Raw genomic sequence first — 27,538 nt, 5'->3', positions numbered from 1 at the left:
AAATAAAATTGTTTTATTAAATGCACACATAAAAAAGCAAATGAGATTATTTTTAACCTTCAGTCATTTTGGAATCAAATTACATTGGTTACCTGAAATCTTTTAATTGGCTAGTAATTTTAACATTTTGCTGAATGGACAGCACTGGAAACCCTAATGAACCATTTACATAATGGCTTCTGCCACACAGTTTGATAAAGTAACTGTTGAAATGATATGCCTTATGTGTTACCTAAAAGAAAAAGAAATGCAAATAATCATGAGGCTCTACAAAATAGCTTAGAAAAACAAGTTTTCTATTTATTTAAAAATAAGTTTGTAGTTACTACATTGCAGGGACAGGAATTCTTAACACATACATTCTAAGTTTGTATAAAAGGATTCAAAGAATTATGCATCAAAACTAACATAGAAAGTGTCCACGTAACAATAAAGAAAGGTCCAATCGATATGTACAAAAAGAAAGGGCACTGCTGTTGTGGTGTGAGACTGCGGTTTATAACATGATACTCCAGGTCTGGAAAGAAACAAAAACTTCCATAAAGCTAAATAATTTGTTTTCAACTCTGTTACTCATTACATACAACAGATTTGCTTGCGTTTAAACATGGTTTTCTGTACAAAATAAGCATAATTTTAATTTGAAAATGTGTCAGTTTCAACTTTAACCTCTAGGTCAGTTACTTTTTAAAAACTGAGCTACATTCTATACCTGTCTAAATATACTGTGACAGGATTTAAGTTTTCTAAAAGATCCTCAGTAAGACCCCTGCCTTCTTGCAGTTTTAATATGGTCCAAAAATGTAACTCTGTATTTTGTCTCATTTTATAGTCTATATTGTGACAAATCAACACACACAACCTTCAAAGTAACCAGCATGTGCGCACGGACCTGCCTTACATGTATGTGTACTACAGACAGTTCTGAACCTATTTTCTTAGCTCCTTGAATGTAGAAACTCAGTCACACACTATTATTTATTTGGTTTGTGCCATATAAGGTTAATTTCCTGAAAATTTTATCTGCATTAAAAAAAGCATTTCAACATAAAACTATCAAAACTAAAAATAATATATATTTATAGTTTATATTTTCTACTCACTGTTTTACTCTTGTGTGTACACGAATGATCTCTGGAGCGCCAGAAGTGGTACTTACAGTCTTCTGACTCAAGCTGACCTTTTCCTGGGTAAACAGTTCACAATGACTTCTCATTTGGAGTGCTTTGCTCAGTATAATTAATAAAAAGTTTCTTAGTAAATATAGTTCAAATCACTCGGAAATTGGAAAACTAAGAGGAACTGCACGGATGAAAGTCAAGTGTATTTTTCCAATTTTAATGGGAAATAAATTCTCACCTAAATACAACTGAATTACTGTTCAACCTTGTATGTATATTAGAAATACATTTTAGGTAAAAGGGGGTAATTCACAGAAGACAAAAGCACTTCCCCTGTTAATGATTTTTCAAATCCTCTTCTCCACTTACAGCCACTCAAGTACCTTGGTCCTTTCAACCTACTCAAAAGTAAATTTCAGGTGAACAAAAAATTAAGAATAAATTCAGGATGGTGCCTGTGGCTCAAAGGAGTAGGGCACCAGCCCCATATACCGGAGGTGGTGGGTTCAAACCCGGCCCTGGCCAAAAACTGCAAAAAGGAAAAAAAAAAAAAAAAAAAAGAATAAATTTGTTTTCATTAGTCAGAAAACTGAAAATTAAAACTGCTTCTAGCTGACATTTGGAGAGCTATGTAGGTATATGTAAGTATGTATAAAACGGAATGTCAAAATTAAACATAACTGAAGAAACAACACTATGAATCGTATCTGAAAACATGCAAATGCTGCAAACAGCAAGCAAGACAAAATAGTACTTGAATACATTTGTGAAAATGACTGATCACTCTGCACCGCAGATAAAGGACAGTTCTAGATAGTAACATACGTGCCACACAAGGATTACTTTCCTGATCACTGCATCTTACGTAATTTCCAAGTGATACTAAATTGAGTCAGTCTCGTGTCTCAGATGGGACCTATCAAGCTCACAATACTCTACAGAACCCCTGTGTTGACCACCCAAGAGACGGTAACAAACTGGTCAGCATACGGCAGTGGTCAGTGGAAGGAAGGAGGCCTGCTGTACTGATAGGTACCTGTGGTGGCCGGTCCAGTCTGTGAGGTGGTCAGCGTAGGGAAGTGGTCAACCATGGAGGTTCTCCTGTATTTAGGTATTCTAATTACTTGGAAGGAGAAAGCTTTGTAATAATGCCACCAAATAGTGTTATTTCTGTAGAGCTGTGCAATAAAAACAACTGAAGTCAGCCCAACTAATCTATAGCTTATAACCGTCCCGCATATACGGGGACTGGGTCAATGCCACAGCAGCAGGTGAAGGGCAGAACTGTAAAAAGCTATGTGTCTATTGCCCAGGATTCTGAGACTGCCTAGACTGTTCATCTGCAACATTTAAATTTTATGAGATTTGTCTGGGACTTGAGAATGTTGGAGGAGGGGAGAGAATATTAGGGTTAAGTACTTATACATAAATTGATTTATACTTTCCATGCATGTAACAAGTTGTATTTCTAAAACTTTCAGTGAATATGAGTGGGTTTTTTTTATTGCTCATCTAACACAACTGCCAACATTTGCTTTTGGTCTGTAAATAGTACATACACGGTATTACTATCTCAAAGAGGGTGTTTTCAAAGTGGTAAAGCAAAACAAAAATATGGTAATGACTACATTTCTTAATTCAACTTCTGCAATGTATAGAAGCTAAATTATAAAAATATAAAGTCTAAACATATCTGGTATCACTAATACACTGTTAAGTGTTTCAATTACAAGGAATCTGATCCAAGTCATTTTGCTTTACTAAGAAACCAGTGTCTAATAATGTCCAGATAAGGTCATGAATATACAGTGTCTTTAGGACAGGAATAGTATTTACTTGTTATAGGAAAGACGGTAAATACTTGTGTATTTGCTCAAGAGTTGGAACTACTCCACACACTGTCCTAGTCCATTCTGAGACTGTGTACGCTCTTCCTTTTTTCTGTACACATCTTAAAACTGTACATATATTTTTTTTTTACAAAAACTGATTTTATAGTCTATTATTTTTTCTAACACAATGCAGATAACGCCAGGAAATTACATATCTCAAACAGATTGCCTTCAAAAGGAACTAATTAATGACTTAAATTTCAAACATATACACTATTATTTTCAATAATGGTGTAATTTGAAAGACTCATTTTACTACATAACCAAGCCATCCATTTCTGCATTATGAAGAATTTAACTACTGAATTTTAATTATATAGTTAAATATGTTTGTTAGCAAAACATAAATATACAAAAAAACCTGAAGAATTTGAAGTTATGTTTCAACTGCAAAATCACAGCAATCCAGTTAAGATCTGGAAAATGGTTTACTTAATTTCACAGGAGAATTTCTATACAAATTTAGTTACAAACAATCTAAAAAGCCCAAATGTATCACTTTTCATTCTTCAAGACAGTTAAATGACAGCTAACATTTATCCTTATCAGAAATAAGAAGTAATTATGTAATATATTTTGCCAAGGTTCAATTGAAGACTTTATTTTTCTACATTAGGGTCATGCTGATACATTATTTCCTCCAACCTAACTATAAAAATGTAGTATCTGAAAATTTTGGTTACATTTTTGTACCATACCAGTCCTCAGAAAATACTACATTCCTTTAAACTTTTAAAAAAAAATGGACAATAATTTTTAAACAATAGAAATGGTATTTATGTTGGTTTTAAGGTATAAAATAACTGTACCATGAACAAATAAATAACTGCTTTCCTTTTCCATAGCAGTACATATAGCAATACATTCTCCTAAGTCATATAGTTATCATTTACAATAGACAACTTAATTTTACTAATGATGCAAAAAATAATAGAATACAAGGCACAATCATTAAATGGAGTTTTTCTTTAGGGTGTATACTGACATACCAGCGTGATAAGGATACCGTAAAAAGTGCAGAAAAAACACAATGTGCAATGAGACCACTGTATAAAACATGATTGCATAAAAAGTGATTTGGCCTATTTTAACCTTTAATAATTGAAAATAACCAATCTTTCCCTTAAAATTAAACTATAAAGTATGACATTTTAAAATTATTTTTATTCTACTGCTATCTAAAAAATCCTGAAAAAAGAATTTATACCTGGGTAATAGTATAAGTATGTGTTTGTATATATATTTAATTATACCCATTCATCAATATATACACATACACACACGGACAAGTTTCTTTGTAAGTCATTTAGCCTATTAGATATGTCTAACTTTTAGAAATGACATTAATCCAGATCAACAAGTAAACATCAAGTCCCATACCATTTTTCCTGTATTTTCCTTGAATCCTTTAACCACTTAAACATTTTCTCTAAAACATCTCTGTCAAAGGACCCACCAGTGCATTATTTTCTACTATTAGTACCAAAAAAGATATATCTCAGCATAATTCTTAAATATCTCGCTCTTTAGAATATACAGCCTTTCCAATACTGAAAAGCGTGTGCTGTCCTGACAGTTAAACACAGGCCTTCCACTGCACTGATGCTCAGTCTTTGGCACAATAAACAGAGATTGAGTGATTGATATAAGAATCAAGGTCTGAAAAATTAGACAGTCAAATGTTTTCCAATGTGGATATGTTTCCTTTTCATCAGTACATTTTTTCTTAAGTTTGGCAGAAATGGAATAAAGCAAAAGCCTCCTTTATATACTTTGTTGATGAACATTCTATAAGTAAAATTAAATGTTTTAGGGTATCAAATGGAGGGAATTTTATTTTTAACTTTAGAGGAAACACATTTCTTAATTCACTGCTACTCGGTATAATGCCTGTCTTCCTAGAGGCATAACTTCTCTATCAATAAAAATGTACCTTGGTCAAAAATAATTCACTTTAACATGAAATGCTCTACCACTAGGAATATCGCACTTCTTTTGAGTGTAGCAGAACTGTCTTTCCATAAATAAATCAGGAATTCATTATAGGTCTTTAGTTTCTTTCTTTCAAACAGTGAATGAAATGAATGTGGAAATGCATAACCTATCTAAGGGCAATAAATAGCAAACATTTAAAATATATATGTATATATTTATATATATATTCCTTTAAAGAAGTGAAGTGTCTTGGTTTTTTTGTTTTTTGTTTTTTTGCAAATCAAATGATAACATTCCCTAATCCACCATAGCAGCAAGGAAGCAGAAGCCTTAGTTCTACTTGTTCCTTAACTGTACCTGCTGAATAGACTCTGAAGTAAAATGTTTTGGTACAAGTTACCAACCAATTAAATTAGCTTTTGCTTTTTCAGTCAACTTTCGGACTCGTCCTCTGCTAGAAGTTCCAAAAGTCAAAGAGGTGTCTTCGAACAGCAGCTGCCTTTGCTCCTCCTCAGAGTCATCCTCGTTATAGAAAGCTGTCCTTCGACCTTGGTTTCTAGTTCTCATATGGGGTTCAGAGCCTTTGAGTTCTTCAAACTCTTCTTCCTCGTCTACGGGATCATCGGTCTTTTTCCGGTTACTTCTCCTTAGCACTTTGACATTTGTAGGAACTATAAGATCCGAATCTAGCTTTTGTGTCTTCATCTTCCTTTTGGGTTTTCTGCCTCCACGACTCTTTTTCTGTAACAAATCCTCCTTTACAATGTTAGTTTCAGAAAGAAAACTGCATGTTGAAGAAGGAACCACTTCATCTCTGATGGGATGCATATTATTTTGCTCTGAATTTTCTGGCTTTGCATACTGCAGCCTTTTCGGCTTTCTACCCCTTTTCTTGTGTATGACTTCACCACTGTTGGTATTAACTTCTACCTTAGGTTTCCTTCCAGGTCCTCTCTTCCCAAGCTTTACTGGCTGTCCTCCATGGCCATTAACTTGAATAGTTCCTGATACAAGAGCATTGTTCTTACAATCTCCTAAAAGAGAACAACAGTGTACTTAAAACATGGAATTCAAAGGGTTCCTACTCCTGACACCTTTACTGAACATTCTAATGGGTTGTAGCATTGTCTTCATGACACAAAATGACCACCTTTATTTGTACAGAGTTTAATAATAACAAAGCGTTTTATTGCTTAAGTCATTTCCCCCCCTCACTTAGTAGCTCTTGGTAGAGTGCCCTGGTGTCACAGCTCACAGCAACCTCAAACTCTTAAAGCAATCCCCTTGCCTCAGCCTCCCAAGTAGCTGGGACTACAGGCGCCCGCCACCATGCCTGGCTATTTTTAAAGACAAGGTCTTGCACTGGCTCAGGCTGGTCTTGAACCTGTGAGCTGAGGCAATCCACTTCCCTTGGCCTCCCAGAAGGCTAGGATTGCAGGTGTGAGTGAGTCGCTGTGCCCAGCCTTGTTTAACTCATTAACCACGGGGTTTTGGGTATTCCTATCTTTAAGCAGCTCAATTATGGAAAATAATCTTAGTATAAAATTCATGACCTTTTAACTTGGTAGTCTGAACAAATAAGCACAGTAATTCCCTCTGCTTTTCTCTAATCATTCTATCAACAAGGGAAGAAAGAATAATAGACTAGAATGAAATAATTCCAAATCCTATTTAATCCCCTTTGAATGTGACAGTAATTGCTCTGACTTCAGAGGAGCATCTAAATATTTCCTTAGATTCCCTGGAAGTATAAAGAATGACCCATACCAATTCAGCAAGGAATTTGGGAGCACGTCTGGGGGAATAATTTGTATCAGTTATTCTCTGTAAAAACTACCATGGCTTTAAAATTTCTGATTTAGCCTAGCTGTTAAGAGTAGAAGTAAGTTACTCTGGGTCACAAACTTTGTCGCTGAAACTGTTGAAAGAGGATTAAAAGACTACTACATGGCAGTGTTTTCTTCACAGGCCCTTTTAACAGTACCATCTCCTTATGTAACTGAATAAATTACTGATTTATAATCATCATAATAGTCATTGCATGTACTGATCAAAACCACTTTGTATGCCACCATTACCATGATTAAAATCACACTGTAACAAACCCCAAGATAAAGATCATTATGCTTTATAAAAAAATGAAGTCTGTAGATCCTGGAGGCCATTAACTGTCTTCTGCAGTGAAATCAATGCTACAATCCTTTTGGATGAACAAAACAGATGCCATCCATGTGTCCGTTACCAGTGTGCTCCTTTGTGTCTGCCCAGTTCTGAAGAAAAAAAAATTTTTTCTTTCTTTTTTGGTAGAGACAAGAGTCTCAGTCTATTGCCCTCGATAGAGTGCCAGTGGCATCCCATGTCACACAGCTCACAGTAACCTCCAACTCCTGGGCTTAGGATTCTCTTACCTCAGCCTCCCGAGTAGCTGGGACTACAGGCGCCCGCCACAACGCCTGGCTATTTTTTTGTTGTAGTTCGGCCGGGGCTGGGTTCGAACCCACCACCCTCAGTACATGGGTTGACGCCCCACCCACTGAGCCACAGGCGCCTCCCAGTTCTGAAATTTTTTCTCTGATTATAGCATATGACTTGCAATGCAATATTTTTAAGGAAATCGATACAGAGAAAAACTGCTTTTAAAGAGAATACTTCTTTACAATGGCATAATTTTTAGTCATGGGTTTGAACTGTACTTTGTAAATAGTAAGAAAACAGTAGTCAAGAGACTCACCAAAGGACGGACAGTAGCAGAGGGAAAGATAAACCCCTCAATTCCTGAACCCCATGGTACAAAAGATTAGTGGTCTCATCTTTAGATTTTCTTTAGCCCAGTGCTTCTGTAACTATGTGTGTTTGGGAGGTGTGGAGAAGGGGAGAAATACAGCTGTGCACATCAAGTACTTAAGTATTTGCTACCAAACAATTGTACTTAAATTGTCTGAGGATTCTGTATATTTCTTTTTTATTTTACGTTAAAATTACCAACCAGAGTTCTAAATGTCCAACAGAAGTACCCACTGTAGAAGTTCTACAGATAGGCTTCAAAAAATAAATAGAACTATGTAGCTTTCTTAAAAAGGAATTCAGAAGTAAAAAAAGAAAAAAGGTTCAAAAACCCACTGATCTGGCTTGTGTTGTCCAATGGGGCAGCTACTCACCAAGTAGCTACTTAGCACTTGAAATAAGAGTTACGCAACTGTGAAAGAGAATTTTTAATTAAATTCCAATTTGAATACTGAAGCACTGTACATTTTAAAATATTGTTTTGAATTAACATTTTAGAAATAATGGGGTAAATAAAATATATTCTGAAAATTAATTTTACCTGTTTGTTTTTATTAGAGATGATGACTAAAAATTTAAAATTATGTATGTGGCTAACATATTTTTTTCCATTGGATAGCACTATTCTTGATTCTGACAGTTAATTCAGGTGTCACCATTTATAATAAATCACAGTTAATGAGTTAAATAATCATATTTCTACTGTACTGGTAACTCTTAAGCATTTGTAATACTCGAATGCTAAAAATCAAATTTGCTATGAGACCAGACCTCTTTTATTATAATGCTAGAACCAATTTGCCATGTACATTTGATTTTTCTAGGGTTCTGGAGTGACAGAGCAAGGCCAATGTATTATTTAAAACCTTAAATTCACTTCAGAAAGGAGGCAGATATAAAAAAATGCAAAACAGTTATATGCAAAGTCATTTATTTATTCACATACTTAGTAACCATTATAAATAATGATAAAAAGTGAGTAATTAAACATAGGAGCCTAGAGATATGTGAAAAAGAATAATTCCATCATTATTGTAAGTATCACAGAAGGTAATGGATACGGAGTTCTGGGAATATAAAGAATAAAGAGTCTGGTTCCGCAGCTTCCTAGAGATGACACTTCATGTAAGGCAAAAAAAGATAACATAGGAGACCATTAAACTAGGAAGAAATCAAGACATTCAAAGAAGGAAGAAAAGAACAAAGATACTGAGGACTTCCAAGTGGTTTAGGATGGCCGAGATATAAAGGGGAGAAAGAAAGTAAAGTAACCTGGAATGTTAGGTTTCCAAAAAATTTTAAAATCTGATTGCATATATGATTTGAAGGGAAGAAGGGTTTTTAATTCTGTGTATGTGTGTACACATACACAAGTGCACAAGAGCTAGAAACAGAAAGATCACTGTGGCTGCAATATAGGAGATGATGGACTGGATAAGAAAGGATTGAAAAGTAAGGCGGGTAGATAATTCAGAAAACTACACAACAGTCTAGGCAAGAAATTATGTAAGTGGCTTCAATTAAGGCCAGGAAGTGAGAAAGGAGAGATTTAAGAGATGTTACAGAGAGAGAGAATACAAACTAGCAACTGCTGAATAGATTCTGTTGAAAAGAAGGCTAGGATGACTCCCCTATTTTAAGCTTATGCATACGTGCATATATCCCAATACCATTAAGGAAAGTAAGGACATTTTAGTATGGAGAAATAAAATTTTGTGTGAGGTTTCTGGGGGAAAATAAGAAGAAATCTCTTAGATACACTGCAAAGACATGATACACAATTGCTGCCACGCCTTATTGTTTTAACATACCATACAGTATATTTTTTTACATTTGCCAAGTTTCAACCCATAAAGACTTTACAACAAAAACCTGCAGTTAAAAGAACTTGGAAGTATAACTGTAAGGGATCTAAAGTTGTATTCTAGAATATAGGCCTGACTTAGGTAACCCTGACAAAAGTTGATGAGTTGTATTTTGTGATCTAGTAACAACATTTTTCTAGAGAAGTAAAGAATGCTACTTTGGGTTAACCCCCCAACTAAATTTAAACTTTGAGGATATATTTCCAATTTAGACTTCATAATGATGAAGTTAGAAACTATTTTATAATATTAAAAGCCTTTAATTCAAGAATCTGTTATTTCCATATAGTGAGTTTTTCTTTTTAGTAACAATACAGTTTGCTTTTGACATAAAGCTGAAAATTTAGATGTCCTACTACATTTTTCAAGTAATACAGACTATGTGACTTGTAAGGGGGAAGCCTGAAACGTGGTTATAAATCCTACCCCCAACAACAGGATCATCTGTAAGGCAGACATGAAAGATGCAAATAACACTTTACCTTGCTCAATGACAACCGGTGACTTTGAAAGAGTAGACGCCTTTGAGAGGACAGGTGCCTTCATTTTACGTTTAACTGGCTTTTCCTTTTCCATGTTTTCTTTTGCTGAATTATTCCTAGTGCCATGGCTAAAACTGGATTGACCAGGACTTGAAAGAGTATTCAAGGCTTTGGAATGTTTCATGGAATTCTCTAGGACTGAAACACAAATGCAAAAGATTAAAATCTAAGAGTTACTGAACTTAAGAAAGAAGATTTGGATTGTTTTTAATCTAAATTGTTTGAATTAGCCAAGAGTACAAAAACCTGCTTAAAGATTTCTAGAAAAGTCTATTTTCTAACAGGAAAAAGTACATACACCTAGAAACTCTAACAGTTTTAGCATATTTAGAAACTATCTAGTCATTAAAAAATGTAAGGCTAGTCTAGGCAAACTGCTACAGGTCTAGGCCTTAAGATTTAAATTTAAGCAGTCTGGATCAAACTTGACATTTTCAAGCATTATTGTATTCTTCTGACCTAAACCTCAGTTTTCTTTCTCTTATTAAAAACTAAATTAAAAAAAAAAAGAAACAAAAAACAATAAAGAAGGCACAAACAAGACTGCTAGAAATTACTAACACTCAGTGTGTCTATTTAGCAAACTAAAAATATTAAATCACGCACTTCAATTTAGAAGCTGTAACTGAGTCTTACTTGTTTTTCCTGGCATTGCAGATGTATTAGCTTTTGAAATAAAAGTCTTTGTGGCTGAAGAAGTAGATGGTTGCTCAGGGATAACTGGATCTACAACCATTCGGTTGCTTCTTGTTCGAACCACAGAACTGGATTCTGTTTTACCATTTATCTGAGCGGCATTGTGCCTTGGTGGTATTGATCGTGTATGTATGGAGAATGGAGAGGTAGAGATTTCTGACTTTAGCTGAGGTTTTAAGATCCTTTTTTTCCTTTCAGGACTGTAAATAAAATAATATTGTTAGTCACTCTTATAACTTGTATGTGTATGAATAAAACACAGCTTTATTATACTGTTGGATTCAATATTTGTACTATTTATTATGAAACATGTTAAAATATGAGATTTGTGGTGGATTTCATATGGTTGTGAGCCTTTGAAAGTGAATATTTAGTGAAGGATTGCTGTAAATGCTAAAGTTATATGACGGAAAGCGTGATGCCATCACTATCCTAAAAATGCTGTTTTACTGTATAGATTTAGCAGTTGGAATTTAAGCACTTACACTAGTATAGCTTTAGTTAAAAGATTAAAAATCCTCCACATCATAGGAACTTGCATGTCAAATATATCTTTCTGCAATATAGGGAATAGTAAAGGAAGTATTAAAAAAAAACACCAAGTTCTATTACTTAGATGAAAGTTATAAATTGGTTAAAGATATTTAAGAAATGAAATACCTCGATGCAGCACTGCTGGAAACAGAGCTGCTTCTGTTCCTTTTCTTCCTCCTTTTGGTTATGGTATTTCTTTTATGAAAACGAAGAGCAGATTTATAATCTGATAAAACGGAACTGATGTGTTCTTCAAAGAAAGCAGACAGGCGCAAACTCATGCTGTATATCTATTAAAAGAAAAAAACCACAACATTGCATTCAAGCTCTCCTTTTTTTTTTTTTTTTTTTTTAAACACAACTTATTTATTTATTTTGGTTTTTGGCCGGGGCTAGGTTTGAACCTGCCACCTCCGGCATGTGGGACTGGCACCCTACTCCTTGAGCCACAGGCGCCGCCCCATTCAAGCTCTCCTTAAAGGACAATACCGGATTAGTAAATATTGTAACTTAAACATGCTTCTAGTAAAATTTTTTTTAAATATTGCTTTTTAATATTCCTTTTTCCCAATCTCTTCTGACGAAAGAATAAAGATTTTTATAATTAAAGTATTTTTGTACTTAGATGAGTAATATTGAGATTCTTAGACATCTCACCTTCAATTCAGACGGCTCACACAGACATTACTCACTGCTGTGATCTCAACTAGACAGACAGCATCGCAGATGGCTTGACCCTGTTTTCCGTTGCTACCCATGTCTAGTATCTATTCTTTCTTATTTCACTTCCATCTATCACCCTCTGTGATGCTGTGACTGGCCAAAGCGAGGCAAATGATATTTGTACTTATTATTTTTATTTAACTAATTCACAAAAGTGTTTTTCTCCATAAACATTGAAAAAGGCTGGAAAAGTTAAGCTCAGACTGCTCTAGTACATTCCAGGACAACTCACGTACGGTACCTATTCAACCATACTACTTCAAGAAAAGCAACCATTTCTAAACACCGAAAAATTACATCAATGTTATTTCATAGGAGCTGAGTAGAAAGGTGTACGTTATTTTTTCTACTAAGACACCATTAAGAACATAATAGAAAGTTAATTATGATCTAAATTTTAAATAAAAGCAACATTTAGCTATTTCACAAACTTTAACACTAATTTAATTAAATCATAAAAGAAAACAGTTTAAGTACATACCCTAGATCTTTTGCTTGGCGTATATGCTTTAGAATTACTAAAAATAAGTCTAACATCTTTACATAACTCCATTGGTGACTCATAATTCCCAGCCTCTAAAGTTTCTCTAACAGTGGCAAAATCCATTGGAGTGTCAATGATGTCTCTGTAGTCCTAGGACAGAGAAAACAGGTGGTATTATTACCACAAAGCATTACATCTCAGCACAGGAATTCAGAGTTTTTATGACCAATCTAATAGACTTGATCTATTATTTATTTACCTTTTAAAAAATAATGTTTTATTTATTTCATGTTCTCTCTTTTTTATTGAAATCAACATAGGACTTTTCCCACTGAAGAACATAGTATTCATAGTTATTTTTTGTTGGGAGTTGGGGAGGATGGAGGTGTTATGGATAAATTGTGGTATATGTATACCATGGAATATTATGCATCCTTAAAGAAAGATGGAGACTTTACCACTTTCATGTTTACATGGATGGAGCTGGAACATATTCTTCTTAGTAAAGTATCTCAAGAATGGAAGAAAAAGTACCTAATGTACTCAGCCCTACTATGAAACTAATTTAGGGTTTTCACATGAAAGCTATAACCCAGTTACAACCTAAGAATAGGGGGAAGGGGGAAAGGGAGGGGAGGGAGGGGGGAGGGGGGTAGAGGGAAGGGGATTGGTGGGATTACACCAGCGGTGCATCTTATAAGGGTATATGTGAAACTTGGTAAACGGTCTGTGAAGCTAGTGAATGATGCCCCATGATCATATCAATGTACACAGCTATGATTTAATAAAAAATAAATAAATAAATAAAAATTCAAAAAAATAAAATAAAAAAAGATTTTAAAGCCATGTCGAAATCTTAAATCAAAAACATAAAAGTTCATGTCTAAAAAAAAAAAAAGCTCAGCTCTACAACTAAAATAAAAATTTCACATAAAATACCCACATTTGTAGTATCTATAAGCCTTAAAAGTTGATGACTCATTGAAACACAACTGAAACTTAATTTAAAATAAAAAAATAAGAACAATGGAAGGGAACATCCCTTTTATGTGGAAGCCTGACTTCTAGTAACCTCAACTTCAGTATTACAACTGAGAGCGTTGCAGTAATCAAGAATGATGAATGTAAACAGCTGTCACAAAGTCTATGCACTTCACTCACACACGAAGGAGAATCACCCAAGGTCTCTCCATCTGGTCAACTGAGTATAAAATAAGGCAACAGATCAAAGGCAATGAACACAGACAAATGAAAGCAGAAGAGCAACTGAAAAGTATCAGAATATGGTACAAAATTATCAGAGTACTGTACCTTTTCAATAATCTCTTCAGTGTGTAAATACATTTTTTGAAGTATAACAACTTGACTTTGCACCATCACGTTTAAATTATGAAATGTTTGACCATAAAGAAGGTACAGTATGAAACAGAATTAATGCACCTTTATAAATTTTTATTTTTTCCTCGTCAACATGTTTGCTTTTTATTTCCTTTTCTTGCATTATTGCATCAGCTAGAATTTTTAAACACCAATAGTGAGAATGGACATTCTTGCCTCTTTCCTAGTCTCAGGGAGAAAGCACTTAATTTGTCTGCAATCAGTATCATGTTAGGTGCAGATTTTTTTTTTTTTTTTTTAAAATAGATGTTCCTTATCAAGTTGTGGAAGTTCCCCTTTATTCTTTATTTTCTTAGAGTTGTTATCAGCTTCCATATTTGTCCTTTGGCATCTGTTGATTGCACTGCCAATGAGCTCTGCTCATTTGAGGCCTTACAGACCTGGGGAAAGATGCTCCTCTAGTCAATTCTTAGGGCTGCAGTGAGAATCCTTCTTTCACATAATAAATTCATCAATCCTAACTGTATAGCCCCAAGCACCTCATTTTCTTTCTTCTTCTTCTTTTCTTTTTTTTTTTTTTTTAAGAGACAGAGTCTCACTTTGTCACCCTCAGTAGAGTGCTGTGGCCTCACACAGCTCACAGCAACCTCCAGCTCTTGGGCTTACGCGATTCTCTTGCCTTAGCCTCCTAAGTAGCTGGGACTACAGGCGCCTGCCACAATGCCTTGTTGTAGTTTGGCTGGGGCCGTTGAACCCGCCACCCTCGGTATATGGGGCCGGCACCCTACTCACTGAGCCACAGGCGCCGCCCAGCACCTCATTTCCTAACTCTCAAGCCATTATTTCCCTGTCCTTAATCATCCTAGTGCCAGGGCAGGCAACCAGATCCCACTGGAATTATTCAAACTATCCCATACTAAAGTGGTTTACACTGACCTGCCTTGCCTTCCCTAAAGAAACTCCATGGGAGGGTTTCTAAGCTTTTCCATAGGTATCTCAGCCACCAGATCAAAACCTGTCACTTCCCTCTGGCCCTGTGTGACAAGTGATGACCTTCTCCCTGGGAGCTGTAAGTAGGGGCTACACTAAGTGTACCACATCTAAAAGGTACACTCTCAGAACAAATGGGTGTAAAATATTGCTAAATGCTTTTTTTTGTATTAATTAATATGATGTAATTCTTCTTTAGTTTGTTAGTATGATAAATTACATTGATTGGTTTTTGAAAACCAACCCAGCCTTGTATCTCTGCAATAAAGGCTACTTGGTCATGGTATGTCATCATTTTTATACATGCCTGAATTCTGTTTGCTGTTCTTTTGCTAGTAACTTCTGCATTTTCTTCTTTTGTACTATTGTTGTCTGGTTTTAATATCAGGATTATACTGGCTTCAGAAAATGAATTGGGAAATAGTCCCCTTTTTTTCTGAAAGAGACTATATAGAATTTGGGTTAATTCTTCTTCAAATATTTGATAGAATTCTCCAGTGAAGCCACCTGGGTCTGAGAGTTCTTAAAAACTTTTAATTAGATGTTCATCTCCTTAGTGGTATTTGAATAGAGTAAGAGCTGTTATTGTCTAAGATTTTTCTGTTGCTAGTCTATCCCTTTCCTGGTCCTCTGGCTAGAGAGAGGCTTTTCTTAATTTGTTTTTGTTGTTTGGGGCGGGGGGGTCCCACTGTTATTTCTAGGTTGATGCCTTCTCCACATACCCAGAGCTGGGTATGTGGGGCAAAAAGCAAACCCAGGAAACTCACTGTAAGTGTTGGTCTTGCAATCCCCAATCTATCTTTTTGTCTCTACCTTTCAGAATCTCCATTTGTTTTATATAATGTCCACACATTTTAGTTTGACTTAACAGTAGGAATAAGGAAAAGTACATCTACTCTGTTTTAACACAGAAAGTCCAATTATATCAACTTTGACCATTTTTTAAAACGTCTTGCCTATAAATAACATCAGAGCCACTTTATAAAACCACATTAACAAAAATCACACTTAGTACCTTTTAGGAGTATTTTGATTTTGTCAAAACCAGGGTATTATGTATAGTTCAGTCTACCTAAAGTACCAAACTTGGTCTAAATGACCTTGTCATTTATAGAAATTAAGTCTTACCATTAGTGTAAGACTGTCATTTTTAAAAAACATAGCCCACAGATTACACCCCTAGACTCCTAAGACAGTTGCAGCGCCCCCTCCAAAGTTATTTACAAATTGCTTTCTGTACCGATAAACCAGCTCTGTCTCCTCAAGGTAACCATTCTGATGGTCTAGAATTACTTAGATACTGAATATTATGGCATTACTGGCTTTAAAAGTGTTGTAAATATTATGATATCAAAGCTTTTACGTGTCACAACACTTTGGTTAAATGTAAAATTTATTTACATAGAACACTTAATTTTTCTTGGCTCAAACCTTGGGCTTTCGCCATTCAGTGTAGTAGATGGTAGCTGCTCAACATGCTTCCTGAATAAATGTGATAGAAGATAGAGCATGTTGATTTCTACCAAAAACATCTAATTCTTAACATCTTGCTTTGAATATCTAATTAAACTCAAGATGTGAACGAAAATTTTCACATAAAAGCATAAGTATGAGATGCATGATCTACCTCATCGTACTAAAGTAAGGCTGCCAGTTAACTTATAGTTAACTTTGAAGTATAAAAAGCAGATTATCTATCTCTCCTCTGATAATAATACAGAAAAAACACAATTGCATCAGGAAGTACTGCAAGAGATTAAAATTCTGTTCTTCCTTCTAACACTCGGCATGCTACATTTTCAGTAGCAGGATAGGTTCTAAATATTTCATAAGCATTGTTCTTACTATTTTGAATCTTTATGAGATGACTGCATTCTCAGATATTCCCCAAGTTTGAAAAGTAAGCTATTTTCTTTATGTAAAATTCACATGCTTACTGTCTAAGAGTATCTATCACCTATAGCTGTGGTTTACTAAATACAAAGGGCATGGGCCTCGTTTCGGCTTTACCAATGAACAGCTGATATATCTTGGAAAGTGAAGCCTCCACTCAGTAAAATGAGTGGGTTGGACCACACACAGTCTCACATCTCTATTTTTCTGTATGACTGTTCTAACATTTTTCTTTTTGTCTTTAAACTTTTGATTTAACTACTATTTTAGGTAAAGATTGTTTTCACACATATTCTGCTCAGGAATCATGGTCAAATGTTTATCTACCCTAGAAAACCCTTAGCCAGCAGGCTCCTCAAATACTGCCCCTCTCACTCTGTTTATTCTTCCCCAGTGAAACTGCTGGTACATATCTTGTGGGCCTTCTCATTCTATCCATTATGACACAATCTCTCTCTCAGACTTTTCACCTCTTTATCTCTTTCTGTGAGGCATTCTATATAATTTCTTGTGCTAATTTTTTCTTAAGAAATCTAATCTATTTTTAAGGCTGCCCAGTGAGTGTGATCTCAGTGATTTTACATTTCATTTATTCTGATATTTCGTTGGCTTTGTTTTATACCTTACTCCCTTTTCTCTTCAGATAGGGTCTTTTTTCTCCTATGTTTCTTATTCCTTCACTTATCTCTTTAATCAAAATGATCAATCAAAGCTTAATAGTCAGCATTATTTATTTTTTTGGTGGTACATATAGTAATAGCCATTTTACAATGAATTGTGTCTCTGTTTTTTAAATGTAGTATTTCAGAATAACCTTATCTCAAGGGTGCTAATAGTTGTTTCTTCTGTTGTCTTATACATGGTGGATCACTCCCACATATACTTGTTGACTGTTTTTTGTTTAATCATTAGTTCATTTTCAGTAGGGACTATTTTTTCTCATGATGAATTTCTATACCACAAGAGCATGTAAATTTGGATCGTAAATCCATGCATAACACCATCTTTGGGAGACTGCTCCCCTTTGACATTGTATAGAGCCACTGGGAGAAACATTATTCCTTGTGGAAGGAATTTTTCTATTTTTTTCCTTTTCATTCAAAGTACAGTCCTTCAACAGTCCTGGTTCAGGTTTGGGTTTCAGTTCCAAATTCCTTCTTGCCAATACCCAAGGCCTCACCTGCATCTGCATAGTGTTAATACTTATGCCCCTGGAACTCTCTAAACATTAAGGCTTATTTCTTTCTCTTCTCTTTTAGGAAAAGCCCAAAATACAAACACCTATAAGCAATGCATACATTATAGCTTATTTTAAAGAACAATACATAGTCTTAGCTTGCAAGAAACAAAGAAAAATCCCCAGGTCCCCAAAACAGAAAGCCCAAACCTAAAGCACTATAACACCAGCTCTGTTTTTCCAGCAGTCATTTTGAAGGTAAGTTCAAATTAGCTCAATTATCACACTGTTGGAATTAAAGATTTCTCTTCCCCATTTAAGATATCATGTTTCTGGAGTTTGTTTGTTTGTTGAGACAGAGTCTTACTACATCACCCTCGGTAGAGTGCCGTTGCATCACAGTTCACAGCAAACCTCCAGCTCTTGGGCTTAAGTGATTCTCTTGCCTCAGCCTCCCAAGTAGCTGGGACTACAGGCACCCGCCACAACACCCGGCTATTCTGTTTTGTTGTTGTTGTTGCAGTTGTCATTGTTGTTTAGCAGGCCCGGACTGAGGCCCGTCAGCCTTGGTGCATGTGCCTGGCACCGTAACCACTGGGCTATGGGCACCGAGCCATGTTTCTGGCTTTTTAAATGACAAAAAGAAAAGTCACTAAATAATATTTACCTAGCCTTGCCCTCTCAGAATGCTAGGATTACAGGCATGAGCCACCGCACATAGACAATAATACTTACCTATTAATAAATATCTCTATTTTCAATTACTGCTAGTTAGAACTTATACGTAAGAAACAGATAATAAAGTTAGATGATACCACATCAAAGTCACAATGTCTTATTAAACTTTTTTAAAATTTTCACTTGAAATGGTATCTGCACTGTACAAATTTTTTTTTTTTTTTTTTGTGACAGAGTCTCACTATGTCACCCTTGGTAGAGTGCTGTGGCGTCACAGCTCACAGCAACCTCAAGCTCTTTTGGGCTTAAGGTGATCTCTTGCCTCAGTCTCCCAGGTAGCTGGGACTACAGGCGCCAGCCACAACGCATGGCTATCTTTTGGTTGCAGTTGTCATTGTTGTTTAGCAGGCCCGGACCGGGCTCAAACCCACCAGCCTCGGTGTATATGGCTGGTGCCCTACTCACTGAGCTATGGGCACTGAGCCTGCATTGTACAACCTTTAATAACTTATTAACAGAGTAAGATACCACTTTACACTAAATTGAGATGTTATGACTATATGCCAAAATACAAACTTGGATCATGTTTACTTAACTCTTTCTCGCCATGTATTCCATCAGAAGAATCATGCACTGGTATCACCTATATATATAAAATGCCATCTGACATTTCTATATAGTGCTTCAGGTTTAAAAACTATTTTGATATATTCTAATTTCATCTTCATAATCTTATGAAGAGTAAATATTATTCTTGTTTCCTAGGTAATTGCTATTAATAAATTTATGGAATTAGTGTGGGGAAGAAAATAAACAGTAAAAAAAGTTCAGATGGGAAAACTAAGTGACCTGCTCAAAGTTGCACAATTGATAAGAATAGATATAACCCGATTCTTTGGAGTCTAATTCAGAGCTCCTTCCATTTTACCACATCATTCAATTTACAGTCTCTATATAACCACAAGGACAATGAGAACATTATACAAAAGTAAAGAAATAAGCTATAGTCATAAATAATATAGCCACTGCCACATACAAGATATAAAGCAAACTGACAGATGACGTATTTTCAAAGTACTTACTGGATATTCAAGGAGATCTACTGGCTGGCGGAAAGGCTCTGAATCTTCACATTGAAATATAAGATTTAACAATTCTTGACATTGTTTCTTCCATGCCTGAATATCATAAGACTGGGCTCTATTACGTAATCTTCTTCTAGGCTGATGGTCCTAAAATAAAAATGTTCAAATATTTTAATAAAACAGCACCAATAGAATAAGGATTTTTTTTTTTTTTGGAGACAGAGTCTCTCTATGTCACCTTAGATAGAGGGCCATGGCGTCATAGCTCACAGCCACCTCAAACTCTTGGGCTCAACTACTCTCTTGCCTTAGCCTCCCTTATGGAGGGACTACAAAATAAAATTTTTATTTATTTGACGGTCCAACTCTGTTGCCCAGGCTAGAGTGCCATGACATCATAGCTTACAGCAAACCTCAAACTTCTGGGTTTAAGCAATCCTCATGTCTCAGCCTCCAGAGTAGCAGGGACTACAGGTTACCCCACCCCGACCCCACCCCACGATGTTGGGCTACTTTTTCTATTTTTAGTGGTGACGGGATCTCACTCTTGCTCAGGCTGGTTTCCAACTCCTGAGCTCAGGTGGTCCACCCACCCAAAACTCCCAAAGTGCTAGGACTGCAGGTGTGAGCCATGGTGCCCTACTTTAAAAATTTGTATTTTAAATGCAGTCTTAGATAATTACAATATATATTATAACTCAAATAAAAGAAAATACCGTTCATTTAAAGTTCTAAGAAATATGAGGTTTGTAATTGAAATTAATTTGGAAGTAATATTTAGTATGTCTTTAGCAATGCTAAGGGTAAAAAGTCTCTTAAAACATTTTAATTTACATAAAGAACTTGTGCTAAAACAAAAGCTATTACCTTTCTTCTGCGGGTAGAAGTTCCTGGCACATCAGCATCTTTCTCTTCTTCCTTTGAGGCAAGAATTTATCAGAGTTATAAAACATTCTAGATTTCGTTATACTTTACAGTTGTTTAATTGGCAAGTATTTCCTTTATACAATGGAAGACCTGTGATAAATATACATCCTTGAGTCCTTAACTGACTCATGACTTTTACCTGAAAACTACAATGTAAAAATTCCTTTTTACATATAGCATACCAAAGTAGCATAATGAAACATAACATACCTCAGAGTCAGATAAAACTTTCTTCTTCATTGAATTGTAAAGTGGAATTACATTGTAACAAGTTTGATCCCTAAATAACAAGAAAGAAATGTTACTATATAAGATTAGAGGCATGAGATTTTTTTTTTTTCCTTTAGAAACCAGGTTTTAAGATGAAAGTTGAAGGTAAGGGTGTGCTGTCCCCGGTGGCTGGTGGCAATACCCTGTGCACACGTGAGCCTGCACCCTGCAGGCTGGGAGAGCCCTGCCCTGCCCTGGCCTGTTTCACTCTCCAAACCCAACTCTCACCTCCCAGCCTTTGTTCAGTCACTACTGTGCTTGTCCCATTCCTCAGACTTGAAAAAATACAATACCCCTGCCACCTGCCTTCCCATCCTCTTTTATTGTTAAATGCAGGTGTTCCTGTAAACTGTCTTCACTCATCTACTCACAACACAATACCTTTCGCAATGATGACTTTATGTGTCTATAGTTTATCTATGTAAAAGCATTCCAAATGCCTAGAATTTGTCCTAGCCTTTTTCCTAAGTATCTACTGCCACCTAAAATTCCACATGTCTAAATAAAACTGGCACTTCCCAGACACTCTTGTTCCTTTCTGTTTTTTTGTTACCAGCACACCATTCTTAGCATAATGGGAATCTTGGGTTTTCACTTGCCTGGTCCTATAAATTCCATCCTTAAAAATCTCCTGGCATCTATCCCTTTCTCACCTCATAAATTTAGCCCTCTCCACCTATTACTTGGTCAGCTGTAAGAGCCATTCCCCTATTCATGCTTCACATCTCTTCTCTACCAATTAATATTAGATGCTACAGTCAAATTAATATTTTTAAGGCACAGTATAAATTGTGTTATTGTCATGTTACAATACTTTCAACAGCCCTTCACACAGCTCATATTTTGAAAGTCTAGCTCAAGGCCCTCCATAAAGTAGTCCTAACTAACATTTATAACTTCATATCCCTACTATGACTTCTACTTACATACTCCCTACTTCACCCAACTTAGATAATTTAGATACCCACATCACTTTGTGTATGTCAACTGCCAAATACCCCAATTAAAAAAATACAATGATCAAAATTTCAAGAAACATTTTACATTGTGAAAATTCATGTTAGCCCAAACTGGTTTTTAACAAATTATACACATCTAATAAATGCCAAGGATTTTTTGGAGACATGTATGTTAAACACTTTAAATATTAATCTACATTTCAAAGGTATTTCAACAAAGTGATTAATTGAAAAAATGCATTTCATAGACTACTCCAAATGTAAACATTTTCATCTAAATCAGTGGTTCTCAACGTTCCTAATGCTGCAACATATTTTCATTGCTAAAAAGGGTTTGTGATCCACAGGTTGAGAATTGCTGATCTAAATTATTTCCCTGAAATATGAATATTATGTGATTCTATTGATTCGTATCACTTTGAAAAAATACATGTGCATGCACATAAATATAAAACATAAAAGTTAAAGATGTCTTCAGAGGACAATTAATGCTTTATTACTAATTTCACTGAGGAAAAGCAAAACTATAGCAACAGTAGCCCCTGAACTACATGGGAAGCAAAAGATTTCTCAAAGAATGAAGTACAGAAAGGGCACAACATCTACATTACTGATTTTGTTTGGTGTTTTCTTAAGCTGAAATTACCTATATTCCTTTGTAAAAAACCACTAAATAATCCCAGAAAAAGGACCCAAAGATCATGCTTAGTAGTGAGACTGAGCTGCAGGTGTTTAAAAAATAAAAAGTTTGAATACTACCCTTATTTAAAAATAAAGGCTGATAATAGCTGAGTATTTGATAACAAAATATATCATTACTTTTTAACTGGGAAAAATTACTCAATATGAGTAACATTCACATAAAATCAGAGCAATCTTTTGTATAAAATATGTAATTCATTTCTCTGGCTGCATTTAGAAGGCACGGTTCATTCTATGGTTATATAAAATTCCTAAGGTAAGAAGGAAAAGTGCTTCCGACTTAATAAATTGTTTATCTTGCTGTGGGATCAATGAGGAAGTAAACTGAGCTCTGAAGAAAAAGAATCCTGAAAGTTAAATTGAATTTCCTGCTGGACTGCTTAAGTACTTGTTCAGAAACTTGACAGGGGCAGATGATATTAGATGGAAAGTTCTCAAATCAGATGGCAGCCATTTATTTACTGTGGAACCTTAGATAAGCCTTAGTCTCCCCAATTAGAAATTCCAGATAAGGTCTCTCTCACACACAAGATTCAGTTTAGCAGACCTGATACAAGTACAGCGTTGTGTGTCCAACAGGTCTTCACTATTATAATTGTCCAACAGTTTAAAGAAAGTATCTTTTTAATTTTAACTACAGAATACAACTGTAATTCCATAATCAATATTAGACCAAGTGTTTGTCCTTTAGACACAGATATTGTAAGTTTTCTATTTTAAGGGAAAATATATCTGTGACAAGAATATGACATTAAGTATATAAAAATAATTGTATTTTACATTTTGATATTTTATAGTGTCGACTATTTTACTTTTTAAAATAGTGCCATTATTACAACTTTATAATTCAGTATGAAAAAATAACTTACTTTATAAAATGTAGAAGAAGATCAGTCACAAATTTAGCAGATTTCACAATAGGGCTTCCAGGCTCATTAAATGTTCGTGTATTATGTTCTATATATCGAACTTCCCACATTAGGGAAGAAACTCGCCTTTAAAAAAATAGATATATAGAAATCTTAACGTCGTATTTGAAAATACATGTATGCAATTTAAAACCAAGATATTCTGACTTTCCTATTTAGTCATAAATCAATCTTTGCAAAATCCACATCTTAAAATGCCATTTTCAAAAAAGCATAACCCCATCTGTGTTAGGGAAAGGAAGAGGAACATTATGTATTTGCACAGAAAATGCCTGGAACGAGCCACACCAGACTATTCCCAGTGCCTTGTCTGGGGAGGGACAAGTATACAGGGGGAAGTTTTAGTTTTTGCTTTACATGTTTGTCATGGGCACCATCAGGTTTTGGTAACAAACACTCCTGACTTCTATAAAAAAAAAAAAGAAAACAAGTAATTTTAATGCAATTATATTACTGGTAGTCAAACGGCATGTAAAATTAAAAGTTAAATTGATGGCCTACTTATCAGATACAAAAGCATAAGAACACAGTCAGGGTAATCCTTTACCAAGAAACCTGAGAAACATTTTTCTGAACACTTAACTGACAATGTTAAAATTACTTTTGCTATTTTATAGTTCTATTTCTGAAAGAAAAATCCAAAAAAAGTTTCTGAGAATATTATCCAACAGGTGGCCTGTAAAAACAATGAGTAAAGGAAGAAGCAAAATAGCTTTAAGTGGTGAAATAGCATATGAAGGCATCACTATGAAATAAAAACATAACTGAGGTTTTATAACTTGAGTTATCAAGTTAGAAAACAAGCAATTTCTAATTGATGTTATGTTCCAAAAGTCTCTTTTTCCCTGAATTGATTACATAGCTACGTCAATGCCCAAGAACCCTATTTAAAATACACTGTATCTTTATGTTTCCTGACTACCAAAAAACATATAACCTGGTAAGCCCATCACCTGTTGAACTTGCAACTACCACAAGTTGACAATGCACATTAGAACAGCCTACCATAACGTGCTCATGTGGGCAAGATCAGTGAGCAACACAGTACAAGGGGTGTCCACCCTGTGACCTGCAGGCTGCATGCTTATTTTGTGAGGACGTTTTTGCTTATCTGTGGTGTCAGGTATCATGAAAAATATGCATGGACCATTTTTTTGCTAATTGGCTTTCATTAGTATCTGAGTATTTAATGTGTGGCCCAAGATAACCCTTACTCCTCCAATGTGCAGCAGAGGGCAAAGAAGGTTGGACACCCCTGCTAGAGTATGAGTTTACCCTTCCAATCGCATGCCAGACTGACAGCTGTGGCTTACTGCTGCTGCCCAGCATCACTTGTCCAGGAAAAGATCAAAATTTAAAATTCAAAGTACGGTTTCCTTTTTTTTTTTTTTTTGAGACAGCATCTCAAGCTGTCGCCCTGGGTAGAGTGCCGGGGCGTGACAGCTCACAGCAACCTCAAACTCTAGGGCTTAAACGATTCTCTTGCCTCAGCCTCCCAAGCAGCTGGGACTACAGGCACCCGCCACAATGCCCCGCTATTTTTTTGTTGTGGTTGCCATTGTTGTTCAACTGACCCAGGCCAAGTTCGAACCTGCCAGCTCCGGTATATGTGGCTGGTGCCATTACCACTGTGCTATGGGTGCTGAGCTCAAAGTATGGTTTCTAATGACGCTTATCCCTTCTGCACCGCAGTAAAGACAAAATCTTAAGTTGAACCAGTTCAGGGACTGTACCTACAAAACAACTTCACATTTACCACGAACAGCATATTGTCTGTGAAATATTTATAAAAATATTGGGAGATGCCAGCAGTTTATCTTTCTAGGTATACAGACCAACAACCCACGATTCTTTGAACCATTGTATGGTTTTTTCTCTCCTGCCCACCCTCCTATGTCTTGTTGTGACTGGGATTAAATCCTGTCTTTGGCAATTTAGGGATCTAAGAGAAAAGGGAATATAGTTAAGAATTTCTTCTGTATTTTCCTCTTACACTTTTAACACGTGGTATTGAAAAAGACTTAAAGCATGCTTTGAGGGCTAGAGAGGCATCTATCAGAAGGGACTTCTCAGGCAGCACCTGTGGTTCAGTTACTGGGCACCGGCCCCATATACCAAGGGCGGCGGGTTTGAACCCAGTCCTGGCCAAACTGCAACAAAAAAATAGCTGGGCGTTGGGCAGGCGCCTGTAGTCCCAGCTGCTCGGGAGGCTGAGGCAAGAGAATCACCTAAGCCCAAGAGCTGGAGGTTGCTATGAGCTGTGATGCCACCACACTCTATAGAGGGCAACAAAGTGAGGCTGTCTCTAAAATAAATAAACAAATAAGAAAGGACCTCGTTCTCATTTCTACATTTTTGACAAATATCAACAAAGCAACAGCAAACACAGCAAAGCATCTGTACTAAGATCAGAAGAATCTCAGAACCTAAAGTCTTAATACCTTATTTTCTTTGTTCCAGTGGTTCTTAATAAGGGACGATTCTATTCCCAGGACACATTTGGCAATGTCTAAATACATTCTTGGTTTTTACAACCAAGGGGGCTGGGCTACTACTGGCATCTAGTAGATAGAATTTTCCAGCCCCAAATGTCAATAATGCTGCTAATACTACTTACTGCTGAGAGACCCTGCGTTTGTCAATAAGGAGCGACAAACAGTTGTTTTTAATGCCAGCTACGTAATAAAAAGAACTAAAGGCACATTTTATATAGAAAAAATATTTGATTACAGAGTGTAAATAAAACCTATGTTAAAATAAAGAATAATGGAAAGAATCATGGTAATATAATACTGGTCACAAAAAGAAAGTTTTTTTGAAATTATGTCTGGATTGTTTTACTGATCAGTTTCACACTACAACTATGAAAAATTATCTAAATCTTTCCTAATTTCATTTTTCATAGGTATGGTTAAGCTGAACATAAACAAAATGAATGAAATACACAATTTTCACTATTATTTCAGAAAAATCCATGAAGAAACAAGTATTTAAACCTTAACTAGGAGATAATTAAATACTCTGGCCTGCCTTATAAAACATATCTGAGGACAGTGAACATCAAATCTTATCAGCATCTAGGGAAAACTGTATCCAGAAATTTTATTCCAAGGGTAGTCTACAGATCAACAGCATCAACGTTACCCGTACTAGAAACTTGTTAGCAATGGAGAATTTCAGGTCCTACTCAAAACCTACTGGATCCTATTCAACACGTTCACACAATCCCCAGGTGTACCCCAGGTGCACTGAGAAACACTGCCGTAGAAGATCAGTAAATGGGTGAATGGACCACTTAGCTCTCCTCTGGTCTTAGGTACATCAAATGGTTCTAACCTGTAAAACCTGTTCTCCAGTCTTTGTTTAATTGTACTCAGGTCCGTTGGATACGCCACCACGGTGCAATACATGGGGTAGGCCTGCAGGTCCACTGGGGCCACAAACGCTGAGGCAATATCTAAAATGAATAAATACATTTATGAATTTATTTTTGTACGCCTAAAATAATTCCAGGGTAATTCTGCTTGAATTTAAGACTTAAAAAGTCCTAATCTACATAACTATTAGTCTGTCACTGGCTTTTCATAGAAAATACATAAATTTAGCTGACGTGAAGAGCCTCATTTTTTATTATGTCTACACTTACACTGCAGAATTCTAGGAATATTTCTTATCCACAGATCCACCAGGAGAAAGCAATGGCGGACACTCTAAACATGACCTACTGAGCACACACGCATTTCTATAACTGACAGCTGGCACCTGTTACCATGGTTTTCACACAGCCATTTTGTTATTAGTACATTGTTAATGAAATGTTAACACCTTCACTAGACTTATCATCTCCACTTCACATTGTTTTGTACCAGGCAAGCAGAGAGGAGAAAACAGATCCAGAAGTTTCTGACTGTGTATCACTGATCTAATGGTACACAGGAAACTGTTAGAGCAAAAACTAGAATCTATTTAAGATCAGTCCCAATTTCTTTGCTTATTCACATACAAAACTACTTC

At 35.7% G+C, this 27,538-nt stretch overlaps 1 protein-coding gene across 2 annotated transcripts in view; it reads right to left on the bottom strand.

Moving 5' to 3' along the window:
- Positions 1 to 279: 279 nt before the first annotated feature.
- PHIP (pleckstrin homology domain interacting protein) overlaps positions 280 to 27,538 on the bottom strand; it is a 150,420-nt gene continuing 123,161 nt past the window's right edge. For both annotated transcript variants that reach the window (XM_053601655.1, XM_053601654.1), the window contains exons 31-40: positions 26,861 to 26,981; positions 23,465 to 23,590; positions 20,875 to 20,944; positions 20,605 to 20,655; positions 19,735 to 19,884; positions 12,574 to 12,726; positions 11,496 to 11,659; positions 10,776 to 11,035; positions 10,080 to 10,277; positions 280 to 5,982 (exon numbers count right to left, since the gene is read on the bottom strand). In XM_053601655.1, the coding sequence (XP_053457630.1) occupies positions 5,345 to 5,982; positions 10,080 to 10,277; positions 10,776 to 11,035; positions 11,496 to 11,659; positions 12,574 to 12,726; positions 19,735 to 19,884; positions 20,605 to 20,655; positions 20,875 to 20,944; positions 23,465 to 23,590; positions 26,861 to 26,981 (1,931 nt within the window). In that variant the 3' untranslated portion in view covers positions 280 to 5,344. The remainder of the gene's footprint in view (positions 5,983 to 10,079; positions 10,278 to 10,775; positions 11,036 to 11,495; positions 11,660 to 12,573; positions 12,727 to 19,734; positions 19,885 to 20,604; positions 20,656 to 20,874; positions 20,945 to 23,464; positions 23,591 to 26,860; positions 26,982 to 27,538) is intronic.

Source organism: Nycticebus coucang, chromosome 9, assembly GCF_027406575.1.
Source record: "Nycticebus coucang isolate mNycCou1 chromosome 9, mNycCou1.pri, whole genome shotgun sequence".
NCBI lineage: Eukaryota > Metazoa > Chordata > Mammalia > Primates > Lorisidae > Nycticebus > Nycticebus coucang.
Note: the sequence above shows the minus strand (reverse complement) of the source record. Positions and strands in the feature narration are given on the sequence as shown.